General features: G+C 48.3%; 1 protein-coding gene across 1 annotated transcript in view; it reads right to left on the reverse strand.

The window, feature by feature from the left end:
* Positions 1 to 17,670, reverse strand: part of CHAT (choline O-acetyltransferase) — a 692,169-nt gene that overhangs the window by 158,140 nt on the left and 516,359 nt on the right. The window contains exons 11-12 of the mRNA XM_069610814.1: positions 10,930 to 11,052; positions 10,013 to 10,154 (exon numbers count right to left, since the gene is read on the reverse strand). Of these exons, the coding sequence (XP_069466915.1) occupies positions 10,013 to 10,154; positions 10,930 to 11,052 (265 nt within the window). The remainder of the gene's footprint in view (positions 1 to 10,012; positions 10,155 to 10,929; positions 11,053 to 17,670) is intronic.

Raw genomic sequence — 17,670 nt, forward strand, 5'->3', positions numbered from 1 at the left:
GTTTCAAAATCCCACAAGTTTATATACCTTTTATTGGACAAATTGATCATATTATGCTGAGATGGTAAAATGCATTAGCTTCCCCATAGACCCCTTCATCTGATGGTGGTCGCACAATAAAAGGAGCAACACAACAACATAGTGCTGGGCATTTCCTTTGCATAGAAAAAAGGGAGAGAGAATCTTAGACTTTAAATTACAATGGCTACAGGAGTGAGTAAGCATGGAATTCAGTCCCCAGATGCCCCCCTTGTCTATGGGGCAACACATTTAGGCCAAGAGCAGACATAGATAATGGCACCCATTGGAGGACAGTTCTCAGCTCCAGTTTCACTGGTTAATGGTATTTTCATCAGCACCATGTCAAGCACCCAATGCTTTTGGAAGCAATGAGTCCAAGCACTTCAGCATAACCAATCTTAAAAGTGGTATCCAGTGAATATGAAAAAACATCATTGTTGACCAACCCCAAAATGCAGGATTAAAAAACACACAGTTTGAAAACAGGATGTGTTGTGTCCAACCTTCTCCACAAAGTCTATTTGTTTTGACAGCGTTAGTATGCTTATAATGACGCCATTTCAAGCAGCCTCTTGTTTTTCCAAATACAGTGTTTGTCTGCATCTTCTTGGCATCCATACCCATGAAATTACCTGCAGTGATTTCAATGGGCATTTGAGCCCAAGAATGGCACACTAGGCTAGTGTGTTAAAACCATAACATTGTCCGTGGCAAGAGCATGCTCTTGCAGCCTCCATGCAACGCCAGGGTTCTACAATAAGCCAACCAGATTTACTTATGCCCGGGGTCTGCAACCTTTGGCTCTCCAGATGGTTTCGATTACACCTCCCATTACCACTCACCTACACAGTCAATGGTGAGGGACCATGGGATTTGTAGTCAAAAACCTCAGGTGAGCCGAAGGTTGCAGACCCCCGACTTATGCCTACGGGCCTGCATATGACGGAACCGACGCAGGTGTTTCAAAAATGCATAGAGCTATCATGAACAACAAGTGCAAACTTCTCTTACTCTTTCATTGGGTTAGAAATGCAAGACATACTGTGGCAAAAATGCCCTTAAGTACCTCTCCAGGATAAACCACGCTGGATTGCAGCCTTTCTTATTTGCTGCAAACAGAAAGTGGTGAGTCTTGATGAAAATGGAAGTTCTGATCACAGCTCTGGTCACAGGTCTGGAATAACGAAGTGATGTCTCTACCCTACATCCACCAACCAATCCAATAAGCAGAACAAGTGAGACCCCTGCTGACTGAGGACCTGGCCTGCTGCTACCAGATCAGTCAAACTGCCTGTGGTAGCCAAGTGTCTTCTGATTCATGCAGCATCAAACCACAATACTCTTGCGCTTCTGGCATAGTGACAACAAACTGTACATTTGTTAATGACACACATTTAGTCAATACAGTTTAGCATTGTTCCTACCCAGTGTTCTGATTCACAGACATTGATCAAAAGCAATTGAACAGTAGTATCCCCACATTTATCTTGGCTGCTATCTTGCAAAACAGGATCATTTTTATTAGCAAAAGGGGGGCCCTGGGGAGCATGCGGTATGCGGGTGGGGGCCAGGGGGAGCCTGGGGAGCATGCAGCACACGTTGCTTCCCAGGGAGATTTTGGGCGCTGCACCCGACCAGTAAGCCAGGCCGGGAACAGATTGCTCCCTTGGGTTATTTATATGGGTGCCGGCGAAGGTTCCGAAGCATTTGGAGGTTAAGGACGTTCTGTGTTGCTGGACCTTCAATGGCACCCACTGCTGTGGTGGCGAGTTGCGGCCTAGTGGGCAATCGGGTGCAGGCATAGGGTAGGGGAATAGAGGGTAAGGAGGGGGAGAAGATGGCCCGGCGGTTTTATATAAAAAAAAATGTATTTATATTTATTAATTTGAGAAGGGCTAAGGAGGTAGTGTTTTGCTGCAGGCCTCTGGGCCACGGGCGCTCAGTTTATGCAGTTCTTGATGGGTGGAAGTGGGTGGGCAGCACTCTCCCCTCGTTTTCAGGGCTGAGCCAGGGTCACGGCCAGGAGGAGTGGGTTGGGGCACTGCAGCACTTGGGCCCTGTTCTTCTCTGGTCCTCGTGTGAGGCTGGAGCAGAGGGATGGGGCGTTTTAGAGGTAGACTACACCACTAGAGGGCACTGCGGTGCGCGGCCCGCCAGGCCCCTGCAGCCCTTAGAGGTCAGCAGCCAGGATGGGTTTTGTGTGGTTTAGGGAGGGGGATAAAGGATAGCCCTCAGCTGGAGCGGGAACTGCAATGGAGGGCTACAATAGCAGATGGGCAAGACCTGCCCTATTAAACGTTTAAATACAGAACTTGCAGTAAATGTCATTGGAGGGTATAATATCATCAGTGCTGCAATTTTACATGTGATTGGCACACTATTATCACTTCGCAGCAAGTTTGCCAGGATTTTAATGTGTAAGGGCAGGTACTTCCCAGCTTATTCAATTTTTACTTATTTTCAGTTATAAAGCGTACTAAACTCACGGGCGTCAAGGCTCTGGTTCCAGAGTTCCTGGTTCAGTCATAGTAGGCTGAGGCCGACTGTTATGGTAACGGAGGATCATGTGCAAAGATTAATGACTTCTGGTGTTCCCTGTCTGGCAGGAGGGCGGCTAGGGGTGTGTGGGGGGGAGGGAGATGGGCCAGAATAGGTAGTGGGGAGAAGGGTTTGAGGAGGGTGTGGGGTAAGGTGGGCGCCTCCCAGGAGGGATCAAGGGTGGAAAAGTGGGTTCCCACGTGGGGGGGAGGGCAGAGGGCTCAGTACAGCCCTAACTGTACCAGTAGGGGCGATGGGAGTTGGTGGAACGCCATTACCCAGTGGGCGGCAGCATGGGGGAGGGGCTAGGGCGGCCCCCCTCTACAGCAGCAGCGGAAGGGGAATAGTATGTCCCCAGGCTAGATATCACGGGGTAGGGAGATAGCCGGAACGCCGTTACCTGCAGAGAGTCGAGAGAGATTTTGGATGGCTACCCCGCTGCGGCAGTGCAGCAGTGATGGAGTTTGCGTGGAGGGGTGGGGGAGGTGCATTGGTGTTTGGAGAGGGTAGGGGTAAGGTTGGTGGGGTGAAGGATGTTTGAGGTGTATTTGCAGGGTAAAGCATGCGATTAGATAAATATAATGAACAATGAAAGAATAAAGGAAATAAATATTAATTATGAAAGAATAGTGGTTATCCCAGATTGGAAAAGGATGGGGGAGGGGGTAATATGGATAAGAACTGGCATTTGGAGAACTTGAGGGTCAGGAAGGTGGATTGAAAGGGATGATGAGGGGAAGAGCGGGACAGTGGGGATGAGCCAAGGGCGGGGGACGAGGATATGATATGATAAGTCATTTATAACACGCCTGTACACAAGTGTTTGTAGGAGGGACAAGATGAGGGTGGGAACACAAAAGGAGAAGAAAACAGCGATCTTAGTAAGCCTTTTGTCATTAGGATCGGGCAAGTGCAGGACACAAAGTGCAAGGGGGGTAGAGGGGATGTGCCAGAGGGAGGAAAAGGGGAAGTGCAATCAGGGCAGCAATGCGTTGACTAAGTGCAGCTAGGGAAACGCGGCTCTGGGTGAGTGCATGGAGGAAGGGGACTGCAGGGTTCCAGATACAGCCTCTAGTGTGCGGCAGGCTTGGAAGGAGTGCAAGGGCTACGGGTAAAAGGAGGGCCTGGCACCCGTGAGACTCTGAGGGTAGCCAGGTAGCGCAGTACACAGGTTGGTCAGCTGGGGAGAGTGACAGAGAAAGCAGAAGAGAAGAGGAAGGTCTTGAGCTGCTTTCAGAACTTCAGGTGGTCCGGCTCAAGCTTGAGAGGGGCAGGGAGGTCATTGCAAAGGGAGGCATCTGCAGCGGAAAGAGATCCACCCCCCACTCTCTGCCTGGTGAAACCCCACTCTCTGCCTGGTGAAGCGTCCGACCATCAGAGATTTGGAAGTGGCTGAATGGAGGGCTCGAGAAGGAAGGATCAAGAAGGAGGGAAGGTGACGATAGTTTTGGGTTCTATTTTAAAGTGAAGACAGGGATTTGGTGGTAAGGTAAGGGGTGCTTGGTTAAGTGAGAGAAGACTGCAGTAGTTAAGGTGAAATAGGGGGTGGCCTACTCTAGAGTTGTAGTTATATGGCCCCTCTAGGCCTTGTGGTTTAGGAGCTCGTTGATACTGCAGGCCCAGCCTGTGCCTTTTCACGGGCCTGTTATTGATTGCCTGACCTGCCAGCAATCTTAGGGAGAGGGGTTGCAGCGGGAGGGTTAGCGGTGACAGGGTGGAAAGGGTTCCTACAAGAAGGAATAGTGGAGATAAGCCTGTTGGGTCAAGACGTTGTTGGGTTTGCATGAATGGCAACACAGTAATAAATGTGTCGTACCTCTGTTCGTTTTGTTGGCTTACGGGGAAGTTTGGTTGGGGAAAGTTGAGTTTGGTGACAGTTAAAATGAGTCAATACAGGTTAATGAACAAGTTTAGACTAATGGGGAACTTGGATGATCAAGGAGGGGGAGAATGTCAATTTACTGGAAAAGTTTTAATAGGGAGAAGGCGAGTGGAATAGGAGGCGACGAACATTGCAGCGGTGTGGAGTTATACATTCTTGTCACAGGGATGGAGAGGATGTCTTAAAAAATATAAGAAGAGAAAAGGTAAAATGAAAAGAAGGGAAAGGTGTCAAGGATTTATAAAAATAAAAAAATAAAATGTTGGGGTGCCAAAAGGGGCTGTATCAGACGATGGGCACTCGGGTGAAGGAGCGGAAGCAGAACAGCACACCAGGGGATAAAGTGGGCAGTGACGCTACACAAAGTAGCAGGGTGTGTGGATTGAACTGCATGGACGGGGGTGCACGGACGCCCCCTGGTGCAATGGAGGGAACAGCGATGAGATGGAACATTTTCAAGGCTGAGCATGGGAGCACATTGGCCTAGAAGGAGAGAGCAGGGTCACTGCGTGCAGTGCGCACAGGGAATTAAACTGCATGGACAGAAGACACGTGTATGGCAATTGGTGAAATGGGGGACAACAGGTGAGGTGCATAGTAGAGAGCAGGGGAGCAGGTATTTACACTGTGGAACACAGGGGTACATTGACAAATGATGGAGGGTGGTGGAGTTACTGTGTGGGGAGGGAGAAGGAATTAAACTGCATGGTTGGAGGGTGCAGGTACGACCCCCTGTGCAGCAGAGGAGCAATAAGGAGGGGTGCTGGGTAAGGAGCAGGGAGCAATTGTTATGGTCTGGGTGAGTACAGAGGAGTACCCATGGGAGAGTACATTCGGTAGATGGCCGTGAGATGGTCTTCAATATGCTGGCCCCTAACCAAATGAGGTGGGGCTTGGTCTAGGGTTAAGAGGTATTACAGGGATTGGCGGGGGAGAGGAGGGGTGACAGTTAGCATTTGGAGTGAGGAATATGGGGAAGGAAAGGGGTTAGTTGCGGCAATAGTTGGGGGTCCTTAAGGGGGAGCAGGGAGTAAATGAGCATGGGGAATAAGGGCAAGAGGGTATGGCTCTGACAAATAAATAAATACATAATATTTAGGAAAAAAAGGGAGAAGGTAAAAGGGTCCGATGTGTTGGCAGGGACCTGTTCGGGACTCCCAGGAAGTGTTTGCAGGGGAGCGGGTGGGTTAGATGGATAGAAAGTAGAGGAACGGGTTTTGGAGAAATGGGGGGGTTTAGCAGGTTAGAGGGGAAGATGTTGGACCAGGTGGGACGAACATGTATTGGGGTGTAGGGTTCAAGGAGGTGGTGCATAATAAGGGTGTTGGTGCAGAGTTACGATGGCTTATTTGCGAGAGGTTAGGGACAGTGAAGTTGGTATGAAAAACAATACATAATCAAATAAACTCAATAGATAAGAAGGGAAAACAAGTTATTTGGCTGCAATGGGGAAGGGAGGGACAGTGGTGCCCCGTTATGAAACGGAACATTGGGCAGACACGCAAATAATAAGAATAGGTTTTGGTTATTAGGTCAGGTGGGAGAATAGGACACAAGAAAAAGGTGGTTTGGGGTTGGGTTGTGAGAGTATGAGCAGCACGGGTAACATTATGGGGCAGGGGGGAAATTTGCCAGAAAGGGGATTTTGTGAGCAAGGAGGAGGAGCAGGGTTCTGAAGTGCAAGGAATATTTGGGGGGTGAAAGGTAATGTGAGGTTTTTGGTTACAAGTGTTAGGTATGGGAAGAGGAGGAGTAACAGAGTGAAGTAAGGTGGCTGGAGTTCAATTACGTGTGGTGCTCAATTTGTTTTTTCTTTCACAGATGCAGCAGGAGGTGGTGTTCTGAAGAAGAGAATAAGGGACCGGTTAATGTATGAGGGGTGTCTATTAACGTAAGGGTATAAACGTTTTAATGAGGTTTGGGTATGGTGTTTATTCCCAGGTGAATTTATGTTGATGGGGATGGTAGGGGATGATTGGCTATTATGATTGTGTAGAGAAGTAAGGTGGCCATGGCAGTTGGAGGTCAATTTTAGTTATGAGGTTATGGAAGGGGTTTAGACTTCTATGATGCGGTTGGGTAGCACGCTATTGGGTGAAGAAAGGGCAGAGAAAGGCTATGGTGGCATTGCAAGCAATATGAAGGGGCAGTGTTAGAGGTAAAGGAAGTGGGGTAAAATACAGAAGAGGAGGAAATATAGAACAGTTCTCTCAGTTTGTGGATTTTATGTCTAGGAGTAAGGTAAAAAAAGGGAACGTGATGGGACAGTTCAACAAAGATTTCAATAGGAAGATAATAGGGGTGGGTGGGGCAGAAAGAACACCTCTGGGGAGGGTTTTTCTGGTGCCAGGGACACAAATGGTTAAATGATGCAGGGTTGTAGCCGAAGGATTATTATTGCGGTAAGGAGGGTGGTTAGTGCTGTTTGGACGGACAGGCTAGCCACGGGTTAAAAGAGAGGGGAAGAGGTAGGGAAGAACGATGGGCGGTGGCTCGGGGAGAGGACATGGATAAAGTTTGGAAAGATGTGGGCGAGTTGAAGGGGTAAGGAATATTTGAAGGGAGGGAATGGGGGTGGAAGAGGGTTTACCTACATGCTTAACATTTTTTTTAGTCTGTAAGGCCAAGGGGCCAGGTTAAAGTAGTTTGTAAGCCATGGCCTTTCACATTAAAGCAACTTTTTCCACTAACGGCGAATCTGGGTATTTTGTGCAGTTCAGCCCAAAGGGGGGCCCTGGTGAGTATGCAGTATGCTGGCACCCCAGGGAGATTTTGGGCGCTGCGCCCAACCAGCGAGCCGGGCCAGGGTTAGATTGCCCCCTTAGGTCATTTCTATGGGTGCCGGCGAAGGTTCAGGAACATTTGTCCAATAACACTGTTCTGTGTTGCCCGCCCACCCACCCTTTTAATTTTGGTTTGAAGCTAGGGTTTTTTCCTTCAAGGGGTGTGCAGGTTAAGGGGAGGTGAGTATTAAGGAGAGCAGGTGATTTATTTTTGGTGACATGTCAGGGCGACAGAAAGCAAGGTTTATTTTGACCGTGGTGTTTCTTTGTTGCTGATTTGGCAGGTCATCCTGCAGAGGCGTTGCTAGGGGTGGTCTTAGGGGGCTATAGCCCCAGGTCTTTTGGTTGTAGCCATGGATAGAATCTCAGGGGCTACAACCAAAAGGTTAGCTAGCCCCGAGCCCCGACAGAGCCAACATTAGCGTAGCCCCAGATCTTTTCCAGACCTACCAACACCCCTGTCATCCTGGCTTTCATTGAAGAAGAGATTGGTGGTGCGTTTGGTGGGCTTCAGACATTGCAGAGATTGGGGATAGTGGAATGGTAGCCAGGGACACAGTTGGGTAAATGATGGTTGGTTGAAGCCAAAGGATTATTATCCTGTTAAGGAGGGTGGTTAGTGCTGTTTGGACAGACAGGCTAGCCCAGGGTTACAAGAGAAGGGAAGAGGTAGGGAAGAAAGACAGGCAGTGGCTAGGGGAGAGGACATGGATACAGTTTGGAGAGATGTGGGGGAGTTGAAGGGGGAAGGAATATTTGAAGGGAGCGAGAGGGGGCGGAAGTGGGTTTACCTACATATTTAACATTTATTTTGGTCTGTGAGGCCAAGGATCCAGGTTAACATAGTTTCTAAGCCATGACCTGTCACATTAAAGCAACCTTTTCCATTAACGGCGAGTCTGGATATTTTGTGCCATTCACCCCAAAATCATTCTCCGTCATCTGCGATAGAAATGTGGGACCAAATCTTGCTGATGTACCTGCTAACTCCTTTAAAGATGGCATCATTACTAGACTCTTGAAGAAGGTATTAGCAACCCCTTTTGGAGAAAGCCTCTTGGGTGACCCGAGAATCATCCACCAACGTCATACCCTTGTGCTTTATGACTTTAAGATCAAGTGTATTTAGTACAAGGTTACATTCTAGCTAGTTTCCCGTGGCCTTATTGACGCGAGATGACACAGTCCGATCCCTTGTGTGCACTTGACTGAGGGCAGGACTAAACCAATTGCATTAGCGCGTGCGGATTTATCATTGGCGTTTAACATTATTGTACCGCCGTGTTTTATTCGAGTGCTGTCATCTCGGTTGCCAGACATTTCGTCGAAAAAAATTGGTCGACCAGACAAATGGTCGAACCAATTTGGTCGAAAACCAAATGGTCGAAAAAATGTTTTTTTTTATTTTAACCCTTTTATTTTTTTTTTTGGGGGGGTCCCCCCCCCCAGCCCCCTTTTTTTCTCTAAAAACCCCTTTTTTAACTAAACGAAAACCCGAAAAATAAATATATAAATAAAAAATAAAATTCGACCATTTGGTTTTCGACCAAATTGCGTCGACCAAATTGCAGTCGACCAGTTTTTTTTCGACGGGTTGACTGGACACCGTCATCTCAGTTCTGGCAGGAGGCAGAATGGCTGCTCCTTTGCTGGACGGCTGTATTTATTCTACTCTTTCTTCCCTCACTTGCGTTGTTCTCCATGATACGGCCAGATTTCCCAATGCATTTACTATCTTTTTCTTTCCTCTGCTCTTTTGCCACATCATCTCTAATATGCTATTTGCTTCAACAATGCTGAAGTCCAAGAGGGCAGCCTTCAAGAAACCCGAACCTGACCAGTGTCTGCTTGAGACCGACCCTTGGAAGGAAGCCCATTTTCTAAGCCTTAATGCTGCCAAAGGAAAGATTATTCAGTTTAGCAATACAATTAAAGCTGCAGGCTGTGCCAACTGACAGTGGCCTGCCAACCTGAGTTATAAGGATTACTGTGAATTAATCTAATACAAAATGTCCGAAGGAGAAAAAAACAAAAGTTATTTTACTGAAAATAACTTCTGGTTTTCTCTCCCCCAAACATTTTGGACAACCCACTTGCCGTTCACACCATTACTAACCAGTGGGATGGCACACCTCCTTGCCGTGCCGCCGTCTCTTGCATCCCCTTGCGACACTGGTTCCCTTCACTTGCATGGATGGGAACCTACGCTGCAGGGTCCTCTTTTCTTCTCTTTTTTTTCCTCCAAACTTTATTCCAACGAGTGCAGGGGACACCCCTGCAACCCCCCCCACTGGAATTACAGTGAAAAGGGTGCGGAGGACAACCCTGAAGCCCCCGCTGCCCTTTCTTACTGTAATGCCACCGCATGGGAGACTTGTTTGAAATTTTGGCCCGTAAGTAATTTTCGTACGGCCGAAATTTGGTCAAGTCTCCCATTCGTGTTTTTTGTTGTTTTTTTGTGTGGAGTCCGAGTTAAAAGGTCAGTGCACAGTACAGGCCTTTAATGAGGTGTCAGACTACTTATGGGCAACATCTTGAGAACATGATAATACTGATAGAAGGTATGTTCACTACCCATGCATTTCATGTTTCAGGTGTTTCACTTTAATGGAAAAAGAAACTCCACAATATGTAATTTATCATTTTCTTTCCCTGCACTTGTGTCCCTTTCGCGATACGAATTCCAAACAATACTACCTTGCCATTTCCTCTAAAAGAAAGGTCAGTACACTCTTATTTCACATTAGAAAGTCGTTAAGAAGGTGGTAATGGGGTGCCATTGACATACCGTGACAGCGGACTTCCCATCAACCATTGCTTTTGCAAATGTTAAGGCTTCAAACGTGGCCGAACGTATGTTGTCCACCCTGCCCTCCTGGAAACGACGTATGGAAGCACTTTCATATGTAGGCACCAGTTTTCTGTGGCATCTGAAAGACAGCATATATTATGAATACATTCTGAATAGAACTTCCAGACTTCTTTACAGCTCGAGACTCAGTGAAGCTCACGTTACGGAAGGAGCCAGGGAAAATGGCAGACTAGGCATTTATGAAAGTCGTTTTCCTCAGTGAATATATATATATATCTGTGGTAGATGGTCTCAAAGCCCAGTCTTCAACAGCCAAATCCAATCCAAGGCTATTCACACAAAATATATTTGAATATTGCGCATCTGGGGCCAGATTACAGACGTTTTGCACTATGCAAGTGCAAAGTTTGCCCGGTATTAGCACTAGGGCAAGGTTTGCCCTATTTCTAAAAACATTTGCAAATATTCGAAAACCATTGCACTGTGACAAGTGCATTTTGCCATGTCATAAGCAGTAGGGCAAAAATTGCCCTAGTGCAAAAAAGATCCATTTCCACTGTATTTTAGCACTAGGGCAAACTTTGTCCAGTGCAAAAATGCATCGACAATGTATCGTTTTGCACGTGCACAATTTTTGCCTTGGTGCTTATACCATGCCAGGCTGAACTTGTCATGGTGCAATGGTTTTCCAATATTTACAAGTGTTTTCTTAGTGCTAATACCATGCAACTTTGCATTTGCACCAGTGAAAAGTTTCTGTAATCTGGCCCCAGAATGTGAGCTATTTATATAGTTAGCGGTTATCCTGAGCGCATGGCGTGATTGGGTGGCTCGTGGCTTGATGGCGAGGCTTCTCTGCCCATTGCTCGGTGACACCCAATTGGCGCTCTTACCTGTAGAAGGTCAGCTGCAAGGCTACTTGAATGTAGGCGTCCGGGCTCATCCTTTGCTTCTTGATGAACTCTTTGCCATAGTTCTTAAACTTATATACAGTGAAGTCCAAATTCTTTACTATCCTGGAAAACAGAAAGTAGTGGAAGGTTACGCATGTTCCACACCAACACGTAACATGCCTGACTACGTATTCCACTTCATGCGTCATTGCTTGATTGTGAGGTATAGACACCTAGACATACGCACATATGCCTGCTCATGTTTAAGACCTACGTAACACAAACAGGCTGAAACATGTCTGGGGCTGCTTGTGCACGTGTGCGGAGGAGGCGCGGCCTAGGGACCCAGGCCTGCATGCTCCTTTGGGGCAGTGCTATGACTGGCTTGTAAATGCGGGTTCCCATTTGTCCTGCTGCAGAAGAAGTAAAACAACATGCTACAGAGTGGTAAAAGTGCCCCACCTTTTTGCTTTCTTAAGTGAGTCTGTTGAGTTTGAGGGGTATACCCAGAAGCGGGCTCAGGGCTTACTGTTTCAAAGGAATGTCTAAACCGACTAACTAAATGAGACCAGTGGTCGAAGTGGGTGGGAGCGGTTGGGAGTGGTGCTCCTCTACTTTTTTTAATTAAGTTTACTGTTCCTATACTTTTTTAAAATTTCTTTTGAACTGTTCTGGAATGGTTTCTTTTAAAATAAAAGTGTAGGAAGCAGTTGAAACTTGCACTTCAGTGCACTGCATTGAACTTTCCCTTAAACGGGAGGCGCATTTGTTTGGGGGTTTGCATTGTGCATCGTAGGTGGCTTGGCGATGGGGTTTGTGGGAAGCGGGGGCAGGTCAGCAGGGAGCATTGATCCACTACTACTTTTCATGCACTTTGATCACTGTAAGAGACTCGATACTGGCTTGGGTTGCCTGTGCAGAGGACATGCTGCCGATCAGTGTGGGGTGGGCTGCTCCCTTTCAGCGTGGCATCAAGACTGATAGACATGTGCTTGTTCCCCCTCCAGTAGCAGCACACATGAGATGAAAAACCCTGGAATGGGATCCCACGCAGAGTAAATACAGAGGTTGAGATGCTTTACCTCAGGCATCTCCATACATCACTGTTTGCTTTCCTGAGTGAGTCTCCCCCTAAGTGAGGGGGGGGGGAGAGATTTTCCCAGAAACAGGCCAAGAGATAGCTGTGGCTCCGGGCCTAGGCTTCTCCTGACAGGCGAGGCACAGCAAGGCTGAACATGTCTGGGCTTGCTTGTTTTCCAGTGGAGACCGGGCAGGGCGTAGCAGTTGAGGCTGAATGAGTGCCTTCCGGGCAGGGTGAAGAGTGGTTTGTATATGGCTGGTCCCATTCTATAATGGCACCGATCAGATAAACAATAATGAGGGAATGAAATGCTATCCCGAGTAATTACTAGTGGTAAAAAGTACCAGGGCAAGCGTTTCATGCAGGGGTGTTGCTAGGTCTGGAAAAGACCCTGAGCTACGCTAACATAGCTCTCAACCATTTGTGTTGCAAAGGCGGGTGAAAACACCCGATTTTAGTTTTGGCGGGTGAGAGGCCCATTCAAACGAATGGGCGTGCTTGAGGCTTGGCGGGTGAGTACGTTGTTTACAAGGCGGGTGACACCTGCCAAAAGCGTGTGAGTTGAGAGCTATGCGCTAATGTCAGAACTGTCGGGACTGGGGGCTAGATACCCTTTTGGTTGTAGCTCCTGAGATTCTATCCGGGGCTGCAACCAGAAGACCAGGGTCTATAGCCCCCTTAGCCCCCGCCTAACAACGCCTCTTGGTTTCATGTGGCACTTTGCTTTTGGACAAAACGGGCCCACTCCTGCCACTGTACACACACAAACTACAAAATGGGTAGGTGTTTTATAAAAACTCATAGTTCATTAGTATTTAGTAATAGTAATCACCGGCATTGGCATAATTTGGGGATGTATCTAATATAAGCAAACACTATGTTATGTTGCTGGGCTTTAAACCATGCACCACTGCCCTTGCCATGGTCTCCAGGCTGGCACATGCAAACCAGTGGCCCTTCGCTTTTCTGCTTCCTTGTGCCACCAGTACATGTTTCATCAAGAAAATGGCAGTGCTACAAGTACGTAAAAAATAATTGTAAGCAGGTGAAGAAAGAGCTTGCCTTTCCAATAAAGCGCCCCCTGCACAGCACTTTATTCTATTGTTTTGAGAGACACATAAAATGATATATGGCAATATTCATATTTCAAAAACATGCATTGGGTGTGTGAACATTCTATTGTCCTTCAAAGATGTGACATAGAAGCAACAGCACACCAAAAAAAGAAAGTAACACAAAATGTAGTTGACCCTGAAACCCAACACTTTAACGCAGCTATCAGCCTCCTGTCTCTGCAGAAGTTCGGCTCAGCCAACCCATCAGGCTGAACGTTAGACCCTGCTACCCACAGGGCGGTTAGCAATTAGTATCGATTTGAGCATCATCCGACAAAGTAGGAGCACTGGAACGGGGTCAAACAAATGATGCGAAAGGCACCCACTTTTATAGCTTCATCAAAGGCAACCCCTGCATCCAACAACGACCAGTAACTCAAAGCAGGCGGAATTATTTCCACTCATTGGTACATCCTACAGAGGGTGCAAGCCAGGAATATTGGTGCGACTCCAAAACTCACTACAGTATGAGCAGAAAGCAATCCCAAGTATCGCCTTGCTGAGCTGGGGCGCCATGTTGGGTGAGGCGGCCGTAAAGAATAACCCCGGCATCTGTCCATTCATACCGTAGCCAATATAATACATACCCCTAACTCATTCCGTTTTCCCCAGAAAAGTGTTGAATGAGACCGATTAGTTTGTTGGCATAAGAAGGCCGCAGATTTTATTCCACAATAACAAAAACCACACTGCACACATTTGTGGAAAAAATTGTTCGCAAGATGCGGCGACTGCTCCGTGTTCCCAGAACATGCCTCCCCCTTTCTTTCCTGAGAGTCCGTAAGTAGGCCCAACTCTCCCCACCTTGTTGTCCGAGCCTCACCTGCCCATGCAGGTGCCCCTGGGCGGGGAGAGTGCCGTTTCCTTTGGGGGAAGCTGAGCCGTAATTGTTCTTCCCCGACGCCCCTGCCGCTTAGGCTCCCAAGGGGCGCTGGGTCCAAGAAGGGCGAAGACCCTTCCTGCTTTCTCCTGGCTCCTCCGGAGTCTGTCTCCTGTGTTTGTCTGGCCAAACACAGCCACACCGCCTAGTCGTCCTGCGACGCTGACGACCAGGTGCCTTGTTTCTTTTCGTAGGGTTGGTGGGTGGGAAAAACGAAACCCTCTGTAGTCCACGAGCGGGGGTCCACAGTTGCAGCTGGATGCTGCCTTCTGTGAGAGCACCCGCTCCCTATAAAGGGGGAAACCCCTCCCCTTTCTTTTGTTTGCCCTTTCGAGGGGTTTCTCCAGTAGCTGCCGCGCTTACTGGTTTCGTGGGCTTTTCCAGCTTTTGGCGCTCTCCTTTTCGCAGGCTTCTGCCCGTTTTGCCACCTTATCCCGGCGCCTCCCCCCTCCTCGCAACGGGAAGGGGGAGGGTGCGGGATCCACCAGGAGGACACTGCCCGGGTTATCGGGGGTGCCTCCTCCATTTTGCAGGGCTTTGTCGTCAGCCCTTGCATAACCCCGGCATCTGTCCATTCATACTGTAGCCAATATAATACATACCCCTAACTCATTCCCTTTTCCCCAGAAAAGTGTTGAATGAGACCGGTTAGTTTGTTGGCATAAGAAGGCCGCAGATTTTATTCCACAATAACAAAAACAACACTACACACATTTGTGGAAAAAATTGTTCGCAAGATGCGGCGACTGCTCCGTGTTCCCAGAACATGCTTCCCCCTTTCTTTCCTGAGAGTCCGTAAGTAGGCCCAAATCTCCCCACCTTGTTGTCCGAGCCTCACCTGCCCATGCAGGTGCCCCTGGGCAGGGAGAGTGCCGTTTCCTTTGGGGGAAGCTGAGCCGTAATTGTTCTTCCCCGACGCCCCTGCCGCTTAGGCTCACAAGGGGCACTGGGTCCAAGAAGGGCGAAGACCCTTCCTGCTTTCTCCTGGCTCCTCCGGAGTCTGTCTCCTGTGTTTGTCTGGCCAAACACCGCCACGCCAAGAGTGGGTTTTCCGCCCACCGTGGCTCCCCCCTTTGCTCCTCTCCTTACATTTCCAAGATTTTTGTACAAATATTCCATAAAAACAAGTCCATGCCTGACGGTGATAGGTGTACCTATCCTTCAAAATATATTCTGGCGATTTCAAGTTGATTAGGCCATGCCTGACCTGTCCAAAACCCCTGCCCCTACAGAATTTCGCCATTGCACAATTAAGCTTGCGCCTGGGCTTCTCCACTTCCGCGTGGTTATCCGCACCCCTCCATTCCAATCTAGGGATGATTTCAGAACACACAATCTCTTTTTCCCCTAACTGACCCGCCAGCTCCTGTAATATGAACATCATCTCGCGCATGAGAGCCCCTCTCCCTAAGCTAGTTAAGTCATTACCCCCCAGGTGAATGATCAATATTTCAGGCTTACCTCTGCCGGCTATGAGCTTGCGCATCTGCCCTTGCAGCTGAGCCCATTTCATGCCAGGCACCCCGTGCCACCCAATTCTGAAATTGCCTGCCGTCTGCTTTTCTCGCTCCGCTGTCCAGCAAGCCCCCGCCCTAGACACAAAGGAGTGACCAACCACCCAAACCGACACCTTCTTCTTCCGGGCTGGCGCTAAAGCAGGAAAAGAAGAAGGCATGTCACCTTTACATTTTTTCAGGCCTAATGTATCTTTTAAAGCAACCAGATTTCCATCTGCCAATCTGCTTGATTGCGACCTCCCCTGCAGATGTCGCGGCCCCGATCCGGAATGAATGTGTCCCAAAAACCTCTTCAGTTTCCCCAATTCTTTCTAGTGCCAGTTCCATCACCCTCCTGAATTGAAAACGACTTAGCGAGGAGCCGTCTTCGTGAATAAGAAAAGGCGCCTCGGTCACCGATGCAGGTCTCACCTTGAGGAACCCTGCCACGGCCGTGACTGGGCAGACTGTGCTCCCTGCAATGGGTTGCAGAGAGATTGTACATCCTTTCCCCTTCTGATCTGTTTTTGACCTCTTTAACCATAGTGTTACCTGACCGTCTGAGTATTGCACGTCCTGAATCTGCAGATACCCTGCGGCTTTTGCTTTTTTATTCTCAGGGATCAGTTCGCCTACCCTGAATGCCCCAAAAAATGCTAATGAAAACGCTGCTTTAAACAGTGCAACTTCATACTCCCCATGACAAATTTCAACCAAGCTGGCCACAACCCTCTGTAATTTGACATAATCAATGGGTCGCCTCGCGTATGCTTTGGGTCTTGCTTGCCTGGCCCAACCCTTCATGGCCATACAAATGTAGTGTTCTTTTGTGGCATCGGGCAACCCCTGCAATTTAGAGAAATGCGCGATGGCCGCCAAGTGATGTGCCATCCATGACCTGGCTTTTCCTCCTTGCCATCCCCATCCCACAAAAGCCCTTACTGGCCTATCTTGACTGTGCAACCCCTGTTCCTTTGTGAATTTTAGGTAACGTTCCCAGCAGGCCAGATACCTTCTGTTAGTCCCTGGTGACAGCGCCGTCTGAATCAGGGAACCCAGATTGCCCCAATCATGTCCCACCACTCTGGCTTGAATGGCGTCACCCCTTTTTCGGCTCCCGTGCAACACTCTCGAAATTTCTCCCACTGCAAACGAGAGAGAGCATCAGCTGCCATGTTCTGCACCGCTGGGATATGCCTGGCTCTTACTTCAATGTTCCATTTCAGCATGCATTTGTTGAGCTCTCTCAGTAGCCGAAGAACTCTAGAGGTTCCGGCGGATCCCTGATTGATTATCTGGACCACTGCCAGGTTATCCGACCACAACATGACTTTTCTGTCCCTCAACTGCCCTCCCCATAGCTTAAATGCCACCACAATGGGGATGAGTTCTAACAGTGTGATATCCTTGGTGATCCCCACAGTATGCCACTCTTCTGGCCAGGCTGCACCGCACCACTGGTCATCCAGGATAGGCCCAAACCCTAGGACCCCGGATGCATCTGTAAATAACTTGCGCCTCTCCTCGCCGTTGCTCAAGGTTCTCCACACGCGAACCCCGTTAAAACTGTCCAAAAATTCATCCCACATCCCCAAGTCCTCCCTTACTTCAGCACCCAACCTGACGTGTTGCCCTGCATGCTTTAAGCCCACCATTTTCAGCTCAATACTCTTTGCGAAGGTTTTGCCCACCAGGATAACTTTGGCTGCAAAATTAAGATTACCCGCCATGACTTGTAGCTCTTTCAGAGTAGCCTTCTTCTTTGACCTTAACTCCTTAATGCATGTCTTCAGTTTGTTGACTTTGTCCTGTGGTAGCCTACACACCCCTTCCACTGAGTCAATCTCAATCCCCAGAAATGTTAAGCAAGTCACCGGGCCCACAGTTTTCCCTTCAGCTAGTGGCACCCCCATCGTTCCCATCAGTTTGTGAAACACTTGCATGATCTCCTGGCATCCTGCCGTACCTTCTTTTCCAATGAATAAAAAATCATCTAGGTAGTGCAGGACTGTCCCTGATTCGCATTCCTGTTTTACCGTGAACTCAAGGAATGAGCTAAATGCTTCAAAGTAAGCACATGAAATGGCACAACCCATAGGAAGACACTTATCAAAATAATACATATCCTGAACCTTGAAACCCAACAAGTGCTGATTTTCTTCATGTATG

The sequence above is a fragment of the Ambystoma mexicanum genome, chromosome 8 (assembly GCF_040938575.1).
Source record: "Ambystoma mexicanum isolate Mex_15411 chromosome 8, UKY_AmexF1_1, whole genome shotgun sequence".
Classification (NCBI taxonomy): Eukaryota; Metazoa; Chordata; class Amphibia; order Caudata; family Ambystomatidae; genus Ambystoma; species Ambystoma mexicanum.